This window comes from Eutrigla gurnardus (assembly GCF_963514095.1).
Source record: "Eutrigla gurnardus genome assembly, chromosome: 20".
Classification (NCBI taxonomy): Eukaryota; Metazoa; Chordata; class Actinopteri; order Perciformes; family Triglidae; genus Eutrigla; species Eutrigla gurnardus.
The window spans coordinates 16,307,072-16,326,885 of NC_139931.1; the positions used below are offsets into that span (position 1 = coordinate 16,307,072).

The 19,814-nt window shown below is 41.9% G+C and overlaps 1 protein-coding gene across 4 annotated transcripts; it reads right to left on the reverse strand.

Moving 5' to 3' along the window:
* Positions 1 to 2,573: 2,573 nt before the first annotated feature.
* LOC311030804 (choline transporter-like protein 2) lies at positions 2,574 to 18,889 on the reverse strand. 4 transcript variants are annotated; one of them, XM_084036807.1, is made up of 22 exons: positions 18,725 to 18,889; positions 12,494 to 12,542; positions 12,323 to 12,396; positions 12,136 to 12,220; positions 10,498 to 10,582; positions 10,200 to 10,313; positions 10,022 to 10,082; positions 9,767 to 9,890; positions 9,570 to 9,653; positions 9,347 to 9,459; positions 9,078 to 9,209; positions 8,889 to 8,988; positions 7,962 to 8,054; positions 7,624 to 7,708; positions 7,182 to 7,444; positions 7,002 to 7,096; positions 6,682 to 6,785; positions 6,521 to 6,594; positions 6,337 to 6,407; positions 5,498 to 5,586; positions 5,293 to 5,377; positions 2,574 to 4,797 (listed from the first exon to the last, which is right to left on the reverse strand). In XM_084036807.1, exons 1-22 carry the CDS (start codon positions 18,750 to 18,752, stop codon positions 4,619 to 4,621), a joined length of 2,187 nt encoding a protein of 728 aa, XP_083892933.1. In that variant the 5' UTR covers positions 18,753 to 18,889; the 3' UTR covers positions 2,574 to 4,618. The 4 variants fall into 4 exon arrangements, with proteins under 4 accessions (XP_083892933.1, XP_083892935.1, XP_083892932.1 ...); XM_084036809.1 differs by having other exon boundaries at positions 2,574 to 3,280; positions 18,725 to 18,888; XM_084036806.1 differs by lacking the exon at positions 18,725 to 18,889 and adding an exon at positions 13,901 to 14,153.
* Between the last annotated feature and the right edge of the window lie 925 nt (positions 18,890 to 19,814).

A 19,814-nucleotide genomic window follows, 5' to 3' on the forward strand; every position in this document is an offset into this window, starting at 1 on the left:
TACAGTAGTGTAAAGGAATGCAGACAGACGGTTCTTTATCAACACAGCCAAAGAGACAAATACCTCTTGAAACCCTTCGCATTCATGAGTCTCATGATGGGGCCTCGCCTCCGGGGCAAAACACGTAAAAGCATGTTTGACGGTACGTTTTGGCACATTAGTTACAAGTTAATTCTTATAAGCTGAAAATAAATAAAAATCTTAAGTTTGAGTTGAAGCATTACAATTAAGACAACACCATCTATATATCACACCACAACTGTGATGGCCTGAGGTTAGTGAAGGAAGCTCGTGACCAGCAGGTCATAGGTCCAATCCCTGAAAAGGCTGGGTAAATAGAAAAAGCAGCTGTTGCCCCTCCCTCATTACTGCCACTGAAGTGCCCCTGAGCAAGGATCTAAACTGCAAACTGCTCACATCCGGCTGTGGTTATATAATGTGCAATGTGCAGGGCCTTTCTGCAAAAGGAGAGGCCTCTCTGTGAATCTTCCCAGAATAAATGACGATGCAAAATCATCTGTAATCCAACTGTTTTCTTTGGATTGCTCTCAAACATGTGTCAGCAGGTTACATGTTGCTGCTTTAGGCTCTCTCCAACGAAAAGTGGTCAAACCTCACCAACCTTGTCACCAACTTCAGAATGCTTGAAATGGAAACACACTGGCGGAGTATTTCACATGTATTAGTATTTCACATGTATTGTTGGGCTTGCCAGGGCCACAGTGGCATATATCAAGTGCATACCAGGTATTCTCAAGAACTCTGCCACTCCTGCTAATGACTCAACCACTCGGGGCAGCTCAGGTGTTCTTCATTCAAGACCGGATCATGAAAAGAAAAAACCCTTCACCTGCCCACAAGCCTCGCCAAGCACTCAGGGCCTCTGACGCAAACCTGCTAAGAAAACAGCATCTTTTGTAACTCAGCGGCTGAATTATCGCTCGCTGTTTGACTGCAAACAAGGCGAAATGAAGCCACACCGCCTGGGGACACCGATGATGCCGCGCTATAATCCTTTACCGCGTCAACGAGATTATCATGCAAAAAAAAAAGACCTTTGGGAAAGGTGCGGCACGGTGCGATAAAAAGAAAAGGCAAAAGTCAACATCGACCCGTTTCTTTTTGAAGCCACACAAAGGGATCGCTTCAAGGCCAACACACAATGGAAGTAGGTTACTGGAGAATAATCTCTCAGTTTTTCTCCCCAAAGAAATGCTGTTTAAAGGTGTGTTTTACTGGTTTATGGCACAGAGGCGTGTTCCTCATGTCCCACTGCCACTGGTTTTAATGGATTTGACACATTTAGTTCTTATCAAGGATATGTGCGACTCCGTGTCACCAATTCACTCGTTTAGTCTCCAACACGCCGGACTGGTTGAAAGTGTCAGTCAGCACAGGTGACGTCCGCGTCGACTCCTCGAAACATGATGGTAATCTAAGCAGGTCGGAAGATTCCTGCAGCCGTCAGGTGACTCCAGCAAGGCAGGCTGAGGTGAGGCCTTCCTCTGCTGGACTGACCTGCACGAGAACAGCTGATGTAGATTACACACTCCCCCTCATGGGCAGTAACAGAACAGCAGGTAGCATTTTATTATTTAAATAGAGTGTCATGTGTCACTGAACCAATTTAACTATCCTGTTTTATATCATGTTGTATAATGTTTTATTTTTTTTTAAATCACAAAGCACTTTGTAACTTAAGGTTCTATTTACATAAAGTTATTATGCTGTGTTCAACATGTCCTTGTGTGTGTTAAGCAATGGAATGTACTGCAGCCACGAGGTTAATTACAAATATATAAATCAAGGTTTTATAATCAAAACAATCTGTAATCCAAATTCATATTCAGTCTGTAGGGTTACGAGGCAGAGCCTTGTGATGAAAATCAAAGAACGGTGCGATTCATTTGAGTTCATATTTGTGTTATGTAGTTTGAAAAAATGCAGGCTTTTTGGACCTAATCTTATTATACAAATAATAATAATCTAATATTGGCATGAAATGAAATGAATGAAAGCACACAAATGCCTCAGTGAGTATCGAAAAGATTAAACATAATTATAATAATCAACTTAAAAAGAAAATTACAGCCTGTAATGTAGTTTGAAGTCCAGCTGAAGTGAAAAATGTCTTTTTAACCCTTTTAGGTCACATCATCGGTCATACTGTGTACAGATTTAATGACCTGAAAAATTACATTATATCTTTTTTTATCATTATCAAATGTTTACATTAGATCACATCAGCTTGTAAAATACATTTTAACCAATGATATCACAACATCCATTAATTCATCTGCAAACTTTCAGCTGCTCTGTTTGGAGCGGACGACATTCACGTTGTTTCTCTGCAGCCATTTTGAGCCCAGTTTCAATATGAGACATTTATCATAATTACATATTTGTGAAATCTGATGGTTGGGACTGAGAGTGGACTAGATTATCATCGACACCCGAAGGATCCGAAGATCAGGGTGAACAAAATAAGAGTTCTGAGAGCGTAATATAATAATTGGAGAAAAGGAGATAATAATAATATAATAATTGGTTAAAAGGAGAGACAGACTCTACAATTATGTACAAAACTATGTTTATTTCAAAAACCTTATCAATTCAACTCCACAATGATGAAATAAGCATCAAAGTATAACCATATACATTAAAATACAATATAAATTGTACTTTTGTTCTGATATTATATTTAGCTCTATGCTTGCTGATATAAAACATTTAAAAAAACAAAAAGGTGCATCACAGCATCAGATGCTTTATGAAATAGTCTAATTGTAGATTTACACGTCCTCCGTTACGCCTGAGCGGCACTTTAATGGCTTTGGTAACACGTTTAAATATTTACTCAAATATAACACAAGACAACACGATGATAAAAGCACAAACACGTATTAAACTAGTAGATTACATTTAGACATACCTTCATGTAACACTAATTAAAAATAAATGAATAAAGCCGATAAAAAAAAAAATTAAAAAAAATTTACAACATAGTACAAACGGGTTTGGATGTTAACTGAATTCAAAGCAGAAAATATTTGGCAGTAACAGAATATAAGAGATGACACATGATCGTCACCTGCAGGCTCCCGGTGACTGAAGGTAACAGGTTTGGTATCTGAGCTGGTTTCCACAGAGCCAGGTGCAGGTCGGCCCACGGCCTACTGGGCCGGCTCCGGGCTGTTCTTCTTATTCAGGACCTTGCGGAGACTCTCGGGCATCAGGTAGGGCCTCTCTGCACTGCCGTCGTTCCTCTCCAGATCCTCCACTGGAGACAGATTCAGCACACAAGCTATTAGACTCGATTCACGGCGAGCATGTTCAAACAGACGTCAAGCTGCACAATTCAAGTTCATCTCCTGCAGAGTTTCATTTACATTTATTAAATGTAAATAGACAAATCGCCAACAACATGAATCCATTTCAAAGAGTTTAAATTACTTTACTGCCAGGCACACATTTCCTTTATGAAGAGGCACCGAAAAACTGCACACATTGATTTTTTTTTTTATACAGGAGAGAGAAAAAAAAGACCCAGCTCGCCTCGAGAAAATCACCAGAATTCATTCCTACAGATTAATCCCTGTTGAGACCAGAAATCAAAGTGATCGTGCGTCCTGCTGAAAACTCTGGTTCTGATTGCATTAACAGTAAAGTACCAAGTCAGAAGGTGCAAACAGACCGACGTTAACACTGTCAATTAGGCACATGAGCGGCTTCAGGTTTCTATTGGCCGGTGGCAGTAGGAGCACTATTAGTAGGCTATAAAAAAGTAAATTCATACAATGTCCAGATATTAAGAGTGCTGCAGAGATGAGTCTTAAAAGCTGGAAATTAGTCCGTATTGTTGCAGTTCAGGCTCCCTTGTCTTTAAGTCATTTAAAGTTTTTAAGGGGAAATGAATGAAACATGTAAGGAAACACCCCTCTCATGGGAGAAGGTGGTTGCTAAGGGGATGAATAAAACGTCATCGCACTGACTACTCTACCTTCACAGCTTCATTCACGTCACATGGTTTAGTCCCTTTAAATGTTTGTTCGCCACAGAGCTTTTCTGCAATAACCTTAAAAACCGACGGAAACATCCCTTGGCTTTTTGTCGCTGGAACAATCCTAACTTCCTGTCCTACAAAAGACACGTCATCTCTGCAGCACTCGGTTGGGCATCAGAAAGCAGGCAGACATTCAAAGCACCATGTCAGACCTGGCTGTTAAACAGTCTAAACTCAATCTCATCACCTCCGATGAGAGGCCATTTCATCGTCTTAATCATGCAACAAATAACCAGCTCCAAGTCAGTCAGGGGTTTATCGAATGGTGAATCAGGAAGACAAATCCCTCACATCTCGTTTTCCACGGTGGCCTTTGTTTAAGGACATATAAAAAGGTAAAGGGAAATATCCAGCACTCAGCTGTGAATAAACACTGAATCTCCACTCTAAGGCATGCTGTACTACAATTAGAATATTATTTCTGCCTCTGTGAGATGAGTGGGTTAAGTGCAAAGAAGAATTTCTCAACAGGCACGATTCCAGCTCCTTAACATTTCGGATAGTCTTTAAATAGAACAGTTAAATCGGTGTCTTTTCCCACAAAACTCCTCTTCTCTAAGCCGCGTCCTCCTCCTGAGCCTGCTGGAGCTTCGACTGGACGTCTTCATCGTCGTGTTGCCGAGCAGAAGATGAAGACGGGTCCTCGGCTTTGTTCTTCCACAGAATCTCATGAAGGGTTGAGGACATGTAATAAGGCCTTGCGGCTGAACCGTCGTTGCGCTCCAGGTCTTCACCTTATTGTGTATGTGCGTGTGTGTATTTGTACAGGTTAATGGATGGAACAGAAAATTAGTAGTGGAAATCGAGGTTAAAAAAAAAAGGGCCAGTAGGAAGGGGAAGGGGTGAATTGTGGGAAGTGAAGGGGGGGGGAGGAGACAAAAAGAGAAAAAGAGGTCAAATAGCAAGCAAGCAAAGGCACCCACAGGCAATTCAGATTTGAAAGTTAACAGTTCAACCAACCAAGCAGCAGCATTTTCAGATTTACATAACAGATGCCACAGACTGTTATTTGGCAATGATGGGGAAATTTCCAAGAGTGGCACACCATACTCATGCAATTCAGAATTAGTGACAGCCCAACACCGAGAGCAATGTGAGACCCGAAGAAGTGAGGAACCTTTGGATTTAAGCTTTGCATTTTACACCGAGGCCTTTCTTCAGTCTGCAACGTAGAGTCCATCTAGAAGTAAAACACGGAAAGCGGCGATGGCCGAGGAGGTGCTACTTACAGAAGCAGAGGAAGAGAGTGTCCACACACATGGAGTACACGCTGAAGAATCCGCTGGCAATGAGGTACGAGCCGACCACCACAGTCTGGGGAGGACAACAAGAACCAGAAGTTATCAGTAACAAAAAGCATCGTGGATCAGAAGCAACAGAATTATACACAACTTCTGCTGTATTTGTGATGATATAATGCTGATGCAGACTGACCAGGATGGGTACCCAGTAGTAGTGCAGATGGGGAGCCGTGTTCTCAAAGGCCTGCACTCTCCCAGAGAAGAAAAAGAAGGCAAAGATCCCTGTGGAAGGAAGACCAGAAACCCTCAACCTCATATCCTGGCTGCAGCCTTCGGGCAACTCCATTCAAATTTCAACATGCTCTACGCTGCACACTGATTGGCTATGAGCGAGTTCGTTAACGATAATGAACTTATTCATAGCCAATCAGTCGTCATCGGGCAAGTTAGATAACACATGAAAATCTATGGAAATCCATTCAGCCTCATTCTATTTGTACAGCACCTGTTTTCATTTCAAATTTAAAAATTCTTAGTATTTCCCACTTGTCAAATGTAGATAAGCTCATTAAAACAGCATGCATCATTTATGAGTTATATTTTGCATTAAAGCCTGTGGAAGCCCGTTCAGTCCCGCTGTGCTCATCATGCAGCACCTTTGTACAGCAGTGACTCACTGTGAACGAGCTCATTATAATGAACCGTGTAGTCACAACTGTGATGCATCAAAAGGTGCAACGCTTCTTGTTTAAAAACTACTGTTCTGCATCAACAACCCAGCCAATACATTCAAATCACGTTTTATTATAAAAGTATGATTATAAATACAAAAAGCATGCCAATCAGCAGGGTGGGCACATATATATATCCCACGTCTTCTTCAGGAAATGCTTAACCCTTAATGTATACAACATGTAATATTATAATTGCACATCTTCCTCATATTATGCAGCTTTATTCTCTAGTCTCAAATAAGTTGTGTCCCATGAAATAATCAAACATGAAGAATAAAGGTAACATAAACAGACTCACCCACGAGCCCAACAACGAGCAGTTTTCCCAAAAACAAGAGGAAATCAGTCACTTTGTCTAAAACGGCCACCCTGGGGATTAAAGAGAGTCATTTTTCCTTTGAAATTAAACTTATCAAAATAAACACTTTAAACACAAAATACTCAACACATATTTGTACAAAACGTTCCCCTTGAACACTCACCTGATCATGTTCCTCATGAGGAGGAAGAAGGCATTTCTGGCAGAGGTGCAAAAGTTTTTGCCATAAATCGCCACCTAGAGGCCAAACACACTCATTACATTCAAATACTTCAACCTTACAAGTAATGCATTTCTATTTATTAAATGATGAGCATCACACACCATAATGTAGGCATTTCTGTTTAGGAACTTGATGAATTTCTCCAGACACCAGAAACAGCACTTCAGACAGCACAGCAGGAACCTGGCAAACTTGTTTTGGGCTCCTGTGATTGGTAGAAATCCCAGACATGCATTAGAATGTAGTTAGTTACTTGGATGCAGATTTATGTCTGAGCTTTGCTATTTGTGCAGGTCATTCATTTAACAATCAGACTGAAACACTGAGCAAAAACTGATCAAAGGTTATTGCTTGATTCAGGCCTGTATGCTATTTAATGCCTTGACAAGACATATAACTGCAGCCAAAAACAGTACCAGACCTTTCAGCTTGTGGTCCAGATACTCCAGAAAAACCCTGATGAGCTGAATGATCGAGAGGATGAGGGAGCCGAACGCCAGAGTTCCTGTGTGGTACCTAAAACAAGATAAAACAGCATCTGTAATATGTCGATTGTTAGATCTATGATGTAGCGATGCTCCCTCCACACACGCATACACACCTGAGAGATCTCCCTAGGGAAGAAAACACTGGGAAGGCAGGCATGTCATCCGGCTTGACGAAGGCCCAGTAGTAGGAGGCAAAGGCCCCGGCCAGCGTCATCTGTCCCAGAGCCGTGACGAAGTTGGCACACCAGAAGAAGAGGAAGACGTTGTAGAACTGCAGGCCGATCAGGTATTTATGGTAAACGGTCTCCCCGCCGTAGAAGGCAAAAAGGCACTCGGAGTCGGGACACTGGGCTTTTTCAGGAGTGGTCGTATAGTTCTGAGCACAGACACACGTTATAAAGAGACATTAAAAATAAACTGCATTCACAAGTGACAAATTAAAAGAAGAATCAGAGTTCTGAAGGTCAACATGAGGATAACTCATTAACAAAAAGGTGTTACGTTTAAAAAATGTTGCCTGAAGGATCTAACGTCCATATAAATGAGAAAACTTACCGCTGGGTCACAGGTTTTCCTAGAGTGGTCGCATGCGGTCTCGTTGAAAACTTTGTAGATGGGTTCATTAGAGGTAGACAAGAAGCTGATCACTTCCATCAAGGACAATAATCACAAGGCCTTCAAATGACATCACATCATTTTGGGTAAACCGCTGTCATTTACTCATTAACTTCTGCTTGATGAGTTACATGATCGGAGGTCTGGTACATGAAGGAGCTGAATCAGAATGTCTGGACTAATCACACTCAGACTGTACATAAGAAGTCTTGGTTTTTCCAACCAGCTACAGTTAATCCTTAATGACGACACTGACCGGCAGCGTGTTGAAAGGATACACAGCAGTAACGGCCCAGTAGGCGATGACCATGGCCAAGAGGAGGAACGTAAACAGCGGGTAGACGAGGGAACACATCACATGCCCGACGGCTCTGTGAACAAAACACCACAACCAAGCAAAACATCAATAAAAATACGACTATGAGCTCAATGACCTCATCTGTGTCATATATCCGACACAATACTGAGTTATTAAAAATAGTATGAGTCACAGTAAGGCGATTTATAAGTCTCCAACAGTCATTTACTACATTTACATGCACACTATTATTCACACACTGTTTCCTGTTTACTTCCAGCTCTGTGTGCTGTACACAAACCAACTAGCCAACAGTTTGGAGTAGGGATGCATGGCTAAAAGAAAAGGAGGACAAACACTCCTCCCTTTAAGCATTATGAAGGCCTTGGATATCAACAGGTTTTTAGATATGAACAAATATCACCACAACAACCTCAGGAAGGTGGTTGAAGGATTAAAAAAAAGAGAGGCAGTGTTCACACAGATGGAAAACTCTGAAGATAACATTTTGACTCAAAGCAGTAGCAGCTGCCGTTCCACTTTTCCATGTTTCAACGTGTTAAACAACATGTTAGGGCATCGACACGTCAAACCCACCGACATGGGATTCACTAAACCCCAGTGATGATGGATGTGGCGACGAGCTCCTCAAATGGAACAGATGATGCTTGGAAGAATTTGGAAAACGACAACTAACGTTACAGTAATGGGAATTCACGGCTGCATGCTAACGTGAATATTAGTGAAATATTTATTTTCATCAGCCATGTAAGCGGCTTGGCAGGAATATCTAGTCTTTTTTGGAATAAAGGCAAAAACGGGAATATTTGGTGCAAATAAACACAGTCACTGAACTGTTTTCCACACCACCGTCCTCTCCTCTAAAAGCTTGAATGTGAGGTCTGACCTGCTGGCTTCTTTGATGAGAGCAATGGCAATGAGGATCCTCTTCCTGAGGAAGATGAGCAGGAGGATGATGATGACCTCCACAATGGCCAGGATGATCACTGAAGGAGAAGGGCAGCAGAAGGGAAAGGTCATACGGGTGTCCCGTGTCAGAATCCATAAACATGTAAATTAGCTGCTGTGTACTGACTGAAGGCCAGCCAGGTCTGTCTAATCTGGAGGTAGACTGTGAAGTCTGTCTGGAAGCCCAGGTCCTGTAGAGTAACGTCAGAGCCCGGCTCTCCTTTCAGGGAAGCGTACTCCATGTAGCAGTGGAAGATACCTACAGCAATAACACACAAACATATGGTCGCTTTAAAGATGATGGAATTATTTTGGCAAAGAACAGTTTAGTAAAATGTCTCACAGGCCCTTGAAGCGAGTATAGCAAACATAATGACTGATATGCGTTGCTCTTACCATATCCTATGACCAGTATCACCAAGACAATCATCACCCAGACCATGATCCCTGCCAGGAAGCGCAGGAGGACGATGAAGAGCAGGCTGGTGAGCATAGCAATCACCAACCCTCTGGAGAGAGTGGGAGGTGTGAGGAGGGAAGGGAAACACAAACACTGATGCTTCATTCTTTGCACAGAAATTGGATCCAAGAGAGAAAGAAGCAGCTGTGGGTGACTTACATCAGGATCCAGTACCAGGACTGTGTAAAATCCTCAAAGATTTTCATGACCACCTGCCGAGCCTCGATGACCACGGTGGCATTCCTAGAGGAGAGGTTCTGTATGTTTATCTGTTTATGCACTATGGGATCGCTTGTCAGATCTAACGAGGGATGCTGAGACGGGCTCAATTCAAATCGGTGATAGTTCTGACTCACTTGACTCCGTCCACAAGATCCTTGGCATCTCTCATTTTTCCACTTCCATCATCAAAGTGAGAGTTGTTTCCCACCGTGATCACTCCTCCTTTCTGGCCCAAAGCAGGGAAACACCTACGGGTGACTGAGGGAACATGGAGGAAACATTAACAATTATAAATGAGGCTGGTTCATTTAATTCTTTTGAGAAGTTAAAAAAACACCAGCAATCATGATATATAATATAGTATAATATATATTTTGGGTCCAACTCACAGGGTTTGCTGGGGATCAGCATGGCAGGACAGAGACCTAGGCTAAGGATTTGTGGTATCCCCTGAAACACAGGAAACACTTAAGAAGGTGAGTGCAGACCTTTGAATCTGAATGATCAAGTTTCTACAGAGCGGCCTTGAAAACAAGCATCCAAGGAGGAACTCGGCTTTAAACTCACCATTGTATTAGTCACACCTTCCTTACAAAATGTCTTGTAGTAGTCAAAGTCCTTTTTGTTGGAGTAGGCTTTGACTAATGTCATGAACTTTTCGGGGCACTTCTCCACACACATCTAAAATAAAGAGGGAGCGGTAGGAAACAATTATATGAAGGCAGGAAAAGCATTCACTGGTCAGGATGCTAAATGCAGCACGATAGGAGATTGAATGCTAAGACAAAACATTATTTTTAGACCATGGCTGATAAATGCTGTGTCCCAAATCCCAAATCCGTGCTGAGAGAAGAGGAGTTCCCACCTGTGTGGTGGGACACTGGAACTCCAGCAGCACCATGGGGCTGGCACACTTCATGATGTTGAAGTAGAACAGCACCCTTTTGTCCCTGTTAACGCACACGAGAAACGCTTATAGGAAAACTTCATGAGGTGTTTAAGCAGTATCTGTGCATTCAATGAATAACAGACTGTTTTATTTCCCTTCCTGGCTTCATGCTTGTGTCAAGTACACAAAACAAAAGGTGTTGTTGGCGTCGCCATCCTTTTCTCATGCAGGTGGAATGGTGAAAGTGAGCGGAGGGGTTTCATGGTTTCTATGTGGAAAAGGACGTATCGGAAGTTGCACCTTTCATGAAAACTGTCTCTTTACTAAGATATATGGGAATTGAGATGGTACGTCTTTTCAATGCGACTTGTGATTGGATGAGTCAGACTCGGTACTGGATCGGCAGGTGATCATATATATTTTGTGGGCAAAAGATGCGGCTGTAAATTTCAATTTCATTTCCAATAAATTCTTCACAATAAAAGTCCCCCGTTATTTTTGCTGCTTACTCTTCCTCCCTCCTCTGCAGTATTAGGAGACTAATTTCATTGAAAAAACAGCCTGAAGCAAAGTTCTGCTAAGTCGGTGATCAACACATTTTCCTATAAATTCTTAACAATAATGGTTAAATTATTTAGTTATTTAAAAGCAGCAAAATCAGGAAATGTTGGGGGTTCATCAGCTATAACTTAACTCACTTTGCTCTCCTCGGGAGAGGAACCGAGGACCTGTTTAGATGAAAACGTCCGGATTGTGTCTGCATGCTGCTCATACCTCACTGAGATCCGAACTCAGTGCAAGCCATACCACCTCGGCATGTGGTCTGGCTGATCGGATCCCAACGTGAGTAAGATCTGATCTCTGAGCGTCCAGACTGTAAATACATCCTCACATGATCAAAAGTCACATTGAATGAAAAGATCTGAGAGAGGGGAAGATTTAGAAAAGGCGCTCCTTATGAGGGAGGTACTACCGAGAAGGTTAAATAAGGAACTAGACTTGATGCCAGTTTTACAGTCTTCTGAATTAAACTTGTTCACAAAATGTATCTTTTTTAGAACCCAATTTATTCAGCTAATAGCTGAATGGGTAAAGGACACTGCAGATTTTATGGTTTTTGATCAATATTATGACATGGAAAAGCTAAAATATTTTTTTTTAAAAGGAGGATGAAATAATTTGTTGCCTTGTTTTGAAAAACAGATATTCAATCATTTTGATGGGAAAATGAAAGATTGCATTCTGAATATACATTCTGAAAAGAGTAACACAAATGACATTTTTTCTGTACTTACTCATCTTTCTCTTGTGTTTGCATAAACAGTAATGATGTTAAGTAAAAGGGATTTTTGAGTAAAAGGACGATTATAATATTACTTGTTTATACCTTCTCTGTAGCTAAACCTTTGGTGAATAAAGATGCTGAGTCATGTTCGTTTTAATGTTGATGGACATTTGCTGCACTGAAACTAACACCACGCTGTGTGTGTGTGTGTGTGTGTGTGTGTGTGTGTGTGTGTGTGTGTGTGTTTGTGCGCTCAAAGCAAGATGAAAATGTCCAGCAGAGGAACAGGGACAATTATAATTATAATCTATACTTGGAAAGCGACTTACGCAAGTGGGGTGCCAGCCTGCCCACAGAATTGGCCTCGACTGTCTGTGGGATAGATCACCTTCCTGGGATCACCCTGGGACCAGGCTGGAAGCACAAAAGTAGAAGGTAAAGGTTACAAAACGTCTTTATTGTAGGTTTTGGATGATGTTTTTAGAGGTATACCAAACTGCACGGACGTTTCCTTACCGAGTACTCCCACTGCAATATAACCCAGTATGGCAATAATGAAAAGGATGCAGCACACAATGTCTGTGCAGCCCCTAGAGAGGAGAAAGCAAAGGTTGAATGGTTGAAAATAACCTCTTTGTGGCCACATGCACACAGTAAAAAACAGAAGTAAAATCACATCCAGCTCACCTGTTCTGGATCGGGCCCTTGAAGGTCGGGTCATACTTCCTTGGCTCGCCTACACAGGAAGGAAAATAGTGTTTTTATAACTCTCGACATTGTGACTGCTGAAGCCATGGCTTGGTGAGAGGTCTTCAACTGGATGTGCAACAAAATACGTCTGAAATAGAGATGCACCTTGCACCCAGACTGGGTTTTTAAAAAGGGGAGATCATCTAAGGATAAGAATCTGTACGCCCCCTTCTTCCTCCCATTCTTCTGTCAGATGACTTTCCCCTGCAGGCAGACACGCCTGGCAACACAACAGATTCCTCCCTGGTGACTAAGCAGCAGCGAACCCATGTGAAAGACTTGCACGGCTACTACTGGGGGCCTAAATCATTCATTGCAGTAGATGCATCCATTGCATGAAGTTGAACCATTTGTACGATATATATTTTACCATCAGCCCTGCCATGCCTTAAGGTGGATTTAGAATCTCAGTATTCAACCGATGCTGGGTTCTGGGATCTATTACAGGCTCAGACATTTAGTTTAAGTTTGCTGCAGGTTAGCGGAGGTCAGCAGAAGCAGGACACAGAGCTTCTGTTATCTATGCAAATTCATCTTTCGATGCTTAACTGCTGCTCTCCAGGACATAAACGATGTGCCATGTTGTTACTGAACAACAAAGGTCACAGATGAGCAGGCAGTAAACGCCACACTAACACAAAATAATGGTTTCATATCCAAAATAACACCATATTTTCACATCACAGCTGCGTTGTTATGGCTTTAAAATAGCCCCACCATCAGCCCCATGCCACCACAGCATGTACATGTCCACATGCGACACCCGAGAGTCTAGACATGGGGTATGATGTTTGCTGTGGCGTCTTTGCACGTTAATTATTTATGTGGTACGGACGATAATGCTGCTGCAAGCATTTCCCAGGCCAGCTTTTAGAGAAGTCACAGCTTCCTGTCAGAGAGCGCATGGGTGAAGAATTTCATTTACATGGTGTGATGTCAGTATTGTCACTCCTGAGGTTTTGGCAATTTAAAGGACAGAGTTAAAGCTGTTTTAATATAAATTGCAACAACAGAGCATTTTAATTGATTGATATAAAGATAGACAATAAAAGGGAGGTGTTGTTAACTTCATGATAACAGCAGCTCGTTCAATGATTATCCACACAAACAACAGTCATATTTGTGCAAGAGAAAACACTGATATAAGAGCTCCCTGCTCTCACACACCTGTATAATCAGCAGAGCTCCACACACACACACACACACACACCCAGTCCTTCCCCACAATGTTGACATGCTGATACTGCCGCTGCAGTTTCACTCAACACCCTTCACTTCACGAGGCAGATTCATTTGAAAAAAGCTGAGAATTGAAAGAGAAATAAAAGCAAAAAGAGTAGTTACCATGCTTTCCATAAAATTCTCCTTCTTCCTCCGGCATGTTGAAACTCCTCTCTGGGCCAATTGTTGAAAAGAGAAGCTTTTTTGACCTTTTGCTACAGCTAATTAATCCGGTTGACTTCTTCCTCCCTCTCTGCTGGTGTGAATGAGCGGTAGCAGGGGAACGCAGGTATTGTGGAGGTAGAAACCAGTCCAACCTGTCCCTGAATAGCTGTGAGCCTGGGCAGCCAGCAGCGCTCCACCTCAGATTTCCCTCTGTGTTTATCCTGAAACAACTGCCTCTTCGCATTTCTGTGCTCCACCTGTGCACCTCCCTCTATCTCCTCCCACTTCTGTCTGTTTCCCTCCCACTTTATTTCTGTCCTAAAAAAGCCATCCAAACAGGCAAAAATGACTTATTCACAGGAAGAGAGTGAAAGACGAGGTGTAAACCCGTGAACTTTAGTCAAATTCTTTAGATGTTATCAAAAACATGTGTTTGGAGACAACAATGGGGGGGTTGGCTGCACCGTTGCCTCCAGTGGTGTTTTGTGTAGCTGCAGAGGAGACATGATTACATTCAGGTGAGCAGGATATTTTGGGCAGAATATTTCATCTCCACAATATTACTCCCAACAATACATCATTTTTTGAAAAACTGTGACAAAAAAAACAAACCGCCATGTGGAGCAGCTCAAACAGGCTTCACTCAAATCTCTTCCCATCAAAGTGTTTTCTCCCATCTTGTGGGAACATGGTGGTATGGCACTGAGACCACAAGGGAATAAAAACTAATCTGTTTGGATCCTGTTTGCTTTCATACACGAGGAACGTTGGATCTCTTCCTGCTCTGAATTCAACGGCCAAATGCAAGTATGGCAGATGAATTCACAGTTCCAACAAAGAGCCCACAGAAGGACTAAATGCCTTCAATGTTTTGAACAGATGCTGATAGAAACTTTCACTCCAGCTGGATTGACTGAGTGTTTCCATCCACTCTGTTTTGCTTTATGGCCAATGTCATGGTGCATTCCCATCAGGAGTCCTGCTGTAATTCCCATAACAAAACCGACTCCGAAACACAGGCTCTGAGGAATTTGATTCTTTGGATGACGATACTGGACACAACAGTAGTTCTTACTTCCATCTATTGTGCTTTCACTGTTGACCTGTGGTAAGTGGTGGTGGATTAGCTTGGACTGACAGCTAGTTTGACGTGTGGCGTGGTGAGTGAGTACGATGGAGTAAAATCCACTGTTCTGGTTTTTAAACAGGCTTAAATTAATTACTGGTAATGTGTTTTTCTTTGGTGGCAGTGAGCAATTGTTTTAATATGTTAAAAGCTCTCCAAGGGATGTAATCTAATTCCACTGTGCAACCAGACAACCCTTGAGCATCCACTAAAATAATTAAAAAGAAATACAAATGACATTTGCTTTATGTGTAAGAGGTATGATTGGATTATTAAAAGCCATACCATCTTCTAATGCATCTTTTTTACAGATAAACAATCTTTCTTTATATTTTGCTTTTGAGTGTCTTGATTAGGAGTTCAGTAATGTATTGAGTCATCATCATATTTGCTATTGAACAATGAATCACTGTTAGGAAGGAAGTAAACTTCATCTTTATCTGAGTTTTCTCTTCACAGAAACAAAATCAAAAGTTAAACTGAAACCATTGTCTTTTTGCAATTCTGTGTTTCCCCACTCTATTTATAGGTTTGCCTTTTTCGCGTGGAAGACATTTTGACATGTCACAGTAGGGAAAGCGCAGGTGTAAATCATCAGTTTAGTTGCTTCAGTTTCAGGGTCCTGGTGCCAAGACTCTCACTGGGACACTCGAATAGAACCGAGACATAGTGTTATGAGTTTCCTACTATGACAAGTCTAAAAATCTGCTGTGCAAAAGGCATTTTGTCCGCTGTAACATATACAGCACAAGTGTGGTTGCTAAACTGTTCAAATGTTTTTATCATGCCCCAGTTTTGGAAGTGAAATACAATTGCACTCCCACCCTTAGATGTGTAAACTTAAATTCAACTATAGTGAGTATGATAGTAAAAAGTTGCATTTTACTTCTATTCGTTCTGGTGGTTTTATTTATTTTCTAATTCAAAATCAGAAAATTAAAATCAAACAATTTTCTTTTAAATTGCACTCAATCTTTATCACCATGAAAAGAAAAACACGTTGTATTTAAAATGTATTTATATAAATAGTTTATATAGCCAGACAGGACAGTAGGCGGACTTTAATAACACCTAAAGGTTACAGCTGCTGCCCATCGCCCACATCTCTTTCATTACAGTAAAATGGGTGTGGACTGTTCAAGCACAAGTTCAGATCTATTTCGGGTCTAGCAACACTACAAATCTCACACTCACACACACACACACACACACACACACACACACACAGTACAGTATACCCACAGTAAAACGTTGTATCCGCATCTGTCTCATAATATATGGAGGTCAAGCGACAAAAATGTTTCCTTTTTTCTAAAAGAAATCAGAACAGTTGGATACGCCACTCTACGCCACTCTTACGCCACTCTTCACCCTCATCACCTCTTGTTCCCCCACCGACCTCACAACAGTATTTTGGGAAACATGTGTGCTCTCCTTTCTACTGAACTCAGCCCTGTCTCCTGTGTCACTCTCAGTGAAGCTGAAATGAAAGTGAAACCAAGATGGTTTGAGTTGTATTTGAATTAGACAGAAACAAAACTGGCCCAAGTGAGAAAACAGGAAGCAAAGACATTTTCTAGACTAAGCATCCCTCTTCAATAAGAAGGGTCAGCCAGATGAAGAACCACTACTGACTGGTGAAAAATAGCTGTGAACAGCTCACTGGGATGGTCCTACATTCATGTCACATCCTCATTTATATAGCGCTTTTATCCAAAGCGCTTTGCAGTGTTGACTGACATTCACCCATTCATGCACACATTCACACACCGACGCAGGAGTCAACCACGCAGGGCGACAGGAGCAATTAGGGTGAGGCGTCTTGCTCAGGGACACCAGGCACTCAGCTAGGAGGAGCCAGGGATCGAACCAGCAATCTTGCAGTTACAAGCCAACCCGCTCTACCTCCTGAGCTAAACCCCCTCACATCCAAATTAATCTGCATTTGATTCTCTTCCTCTCTCCAAACTCATTTTCCCAGACCGTAACACTGCTCTGGACATGCCTTTGTATTTCAGACTGTAGGCAAGTTGACAGGACCACTGAACACTTAGCAGAGTCACATGATCCGGTTTGGGTTGTTAGGGTATGAGTAAGGGCATTTAAGTGGAAGCGGGTGGCTGCAGTGACTGAGAGGCTTTTGGCTGCTTGTTAGTAGTAGAGAGAAACAGCTGTAGCATGCAGGGACTTAAAGCTGCAAATGTAGCTCAAATGAGCTTCAACAAACTGCTTGAACGCTTGGCATCGGATTTCAAACCATTCTCCTAAATATGTCTTATAATTACAGATAATCTGCACCAGGGCACGGCCGCCCGGCTGCTTCAATCCTGTCATTGAGGTTTCTTGATATATCTCAGCCTGAAATTACTCCAACATGTAGAACTAGCGGGTCCTCACAGTATGTTCTGAAAGGGCATGATTAGGTTTCTTGTCTCCTCTTCTTCTTCTTCTTTTTAAGATGGTTTTCTGGTCTCAAGATGCACTGATAAATATTAATGTGTTGCACTAAAGGTTCCTGGAGGCTGCTATCTCAAAACACAGTCATTCCTGAAATGAATTTGTAGCCGAGTTGCACGCATCTTCTCCCTTAGGTCGAAATAAAATTGCGTTCCTCCTCCTGTTTTCTCCCTGTCCGAAACAGTGACACACTCTTGAGCATTTTCATGATTTAAAACAAGCATAACGTGAGTCAATTAGCCACCCCGAGGCAGCGGAGTAGAAAACAAGGGTGTGTGCAGGCAAAACACTACGTTAAAGCCACATCTTGAATCGCAGCACAGAAGAAGTGCCTCCTTTTGATCTGCAGAAGCTAAACATGTCGCTGCAGAACAATATGAAAAACAAAAAAAGAGGCCATTCATTTATATAAAGACAAGGTTATCGACATACAAAAAAGGGGTCTTTCTTGTATAAACATCCTCCCTTCTTCTGTGTAAACTCCCTATCGTTTTATTGCATGAGATCCACTTCCCTTATAAGAAGCTGCATACAGGATGCGTCACTATGTTTATGGGCAATTACAACCACACAGAAACGGTTATAAATACTGTTTGGAACAATAAAAACAAGAGTACATGTGTACTAAACATGTAATAAAACCGAGTCTAATATTTATATTTTGACACCAACCCATAGAAGACGACGACAAACCCTTTTCACGTGTTTGAGGTATTTTCTAATTAGCTCTATACATAGCTGGGCGTCGTACCAGTCTGAGGAATGTGGCAGCAACTGGACAAGCATGATACACCGAGGCGCCGTAGACCCTGAACGCCAGCAGCTCAACTTCTGCCCACGTACGACCTGAATCTTGAGAAGACACGACGGGCAAAAAAACAAAAACAAACACGCACGCGAGCGTATGCAAAAGTTAGTATTCACGTGCGAGTTAATATTTAGGTTAAGCGGAAGATAATGGATGGATGGATGGAGTTAATATTTAGGTTCGCGTGAGTTCAAAAGGAGAAAGTGGTCCACAAAGTAGTTCCCAGCGAAGCGGAGCACAAACATGAGTCTAATGTGATAAAACTGCATCGCGAGGAGTAACGGTAGCGCCTCGCGCCCAAACAAAACTAGCTAACCGTGTTTATTAGACGTTTCGTTAAGCTAACGGTTCGTGAAGTGAAGCGTGCCCGTGTTGGACTTTAAATAATTACCATATTTTGGTTTCTCCTCCAGTTCCATGGTCTTGTAGTGTTTCTTCTGAACCCGGGGTGCTTTTTTTGTTGTTGACTACCGACGACTAACTACAGCATATCCCCAGACACGGAGGCTACCGCGCAGCGCTTCTGACACTTTGAACACTTGTGTGTAGAAATCCGCTCCAAAATCTTGACGGTCCTGGGAACGTTTAAAGGGAGATTCCTGAGGGAGAGCGTCGACCAATGAAAACGCAGGACGCCGTGACTGACGAGGCGCTACACCAATCACAGAGCGAAGGCGGGAGGTAATATTCCGGGACTGGCTACGTTGCTCGTACCGTTAACCGATACTGGCATAACTGTCCAATGAGCTGCTATAACTGTCTAATAAGCACCACATACGATTAATCTCGAAGTTTAACGAAGTTGACGTTGTGTTCGTCCATCATTGCTCGTTGACTGCGAAAACGCGTCTATAGAAGAGGACAGCAAATCAGTGGCATAACTTTAATTGGGCCTGATGAAATTCAGGACATTAATTATAAAAGCAATCTATTCATTCATAATTCAACTTACACGCCTAACATTACCTGGTTTGACTCTGGACTTTGTGAGTCACGACAGCTGCTAGTCGGCTGCAGAGGCGGAAAAGGTAATAAGATCCAAATACCAGTGAAATAAGAGAGTGAAATATCACATAAAAAAAATACTCCATCACAAGTAAAACGTTTAAGTAATTAATTGCAGCTAAATCTAATACACGTGTTTTAGTAAAACCATTCACATTCAGAGGATTAGCCTACATTATAGCAATGGGTAGCAGATATTAAAACAAATTAAAGGTGCAATCCACCAATATGTCACATCAAGTTTAATTCATTCAGTTAGATATGACTACCATTAAACCTGGAAAACAGTTGTATAATGTCTTCTGTGGCTCTGGACGGAGCTTTCCACGGTCTGAAAAAATAACCCCAATGATGAGTTATTTCATCCCGGGGAAGTGAAGTTTAAAAAGATATGTACAGTGATGTACAGATAAAACACTGTTGGGTTACATTACTGGAAATGTATAATCCAGTGTTTCTGGATTACAAATTATCTA

Bases quoted from the DNA above. Each gene is read 5' to 3' on its own strand.
- LOC311030804 (XM_084036806.1), bottom strand. From the start codon at position 13,937: ATGCCGGAGGAAGAAGGAGAATTTTATGGAAAGCATG. The intron at 9,210-9,346 runs GTAAGAGCAACG...TTATTGCTGTAG, and splicing joins GATACTGGTCATAGGATATG to GTATCTTCCACTGCTACATG. The intron at 8,989-9,077 runs GTCAGTACACAG...CTTCTCCTTCAG, and splicing joins ACAGACCTGGCTGGCCTTCA to TGATCATCCTGGCCATTGTG.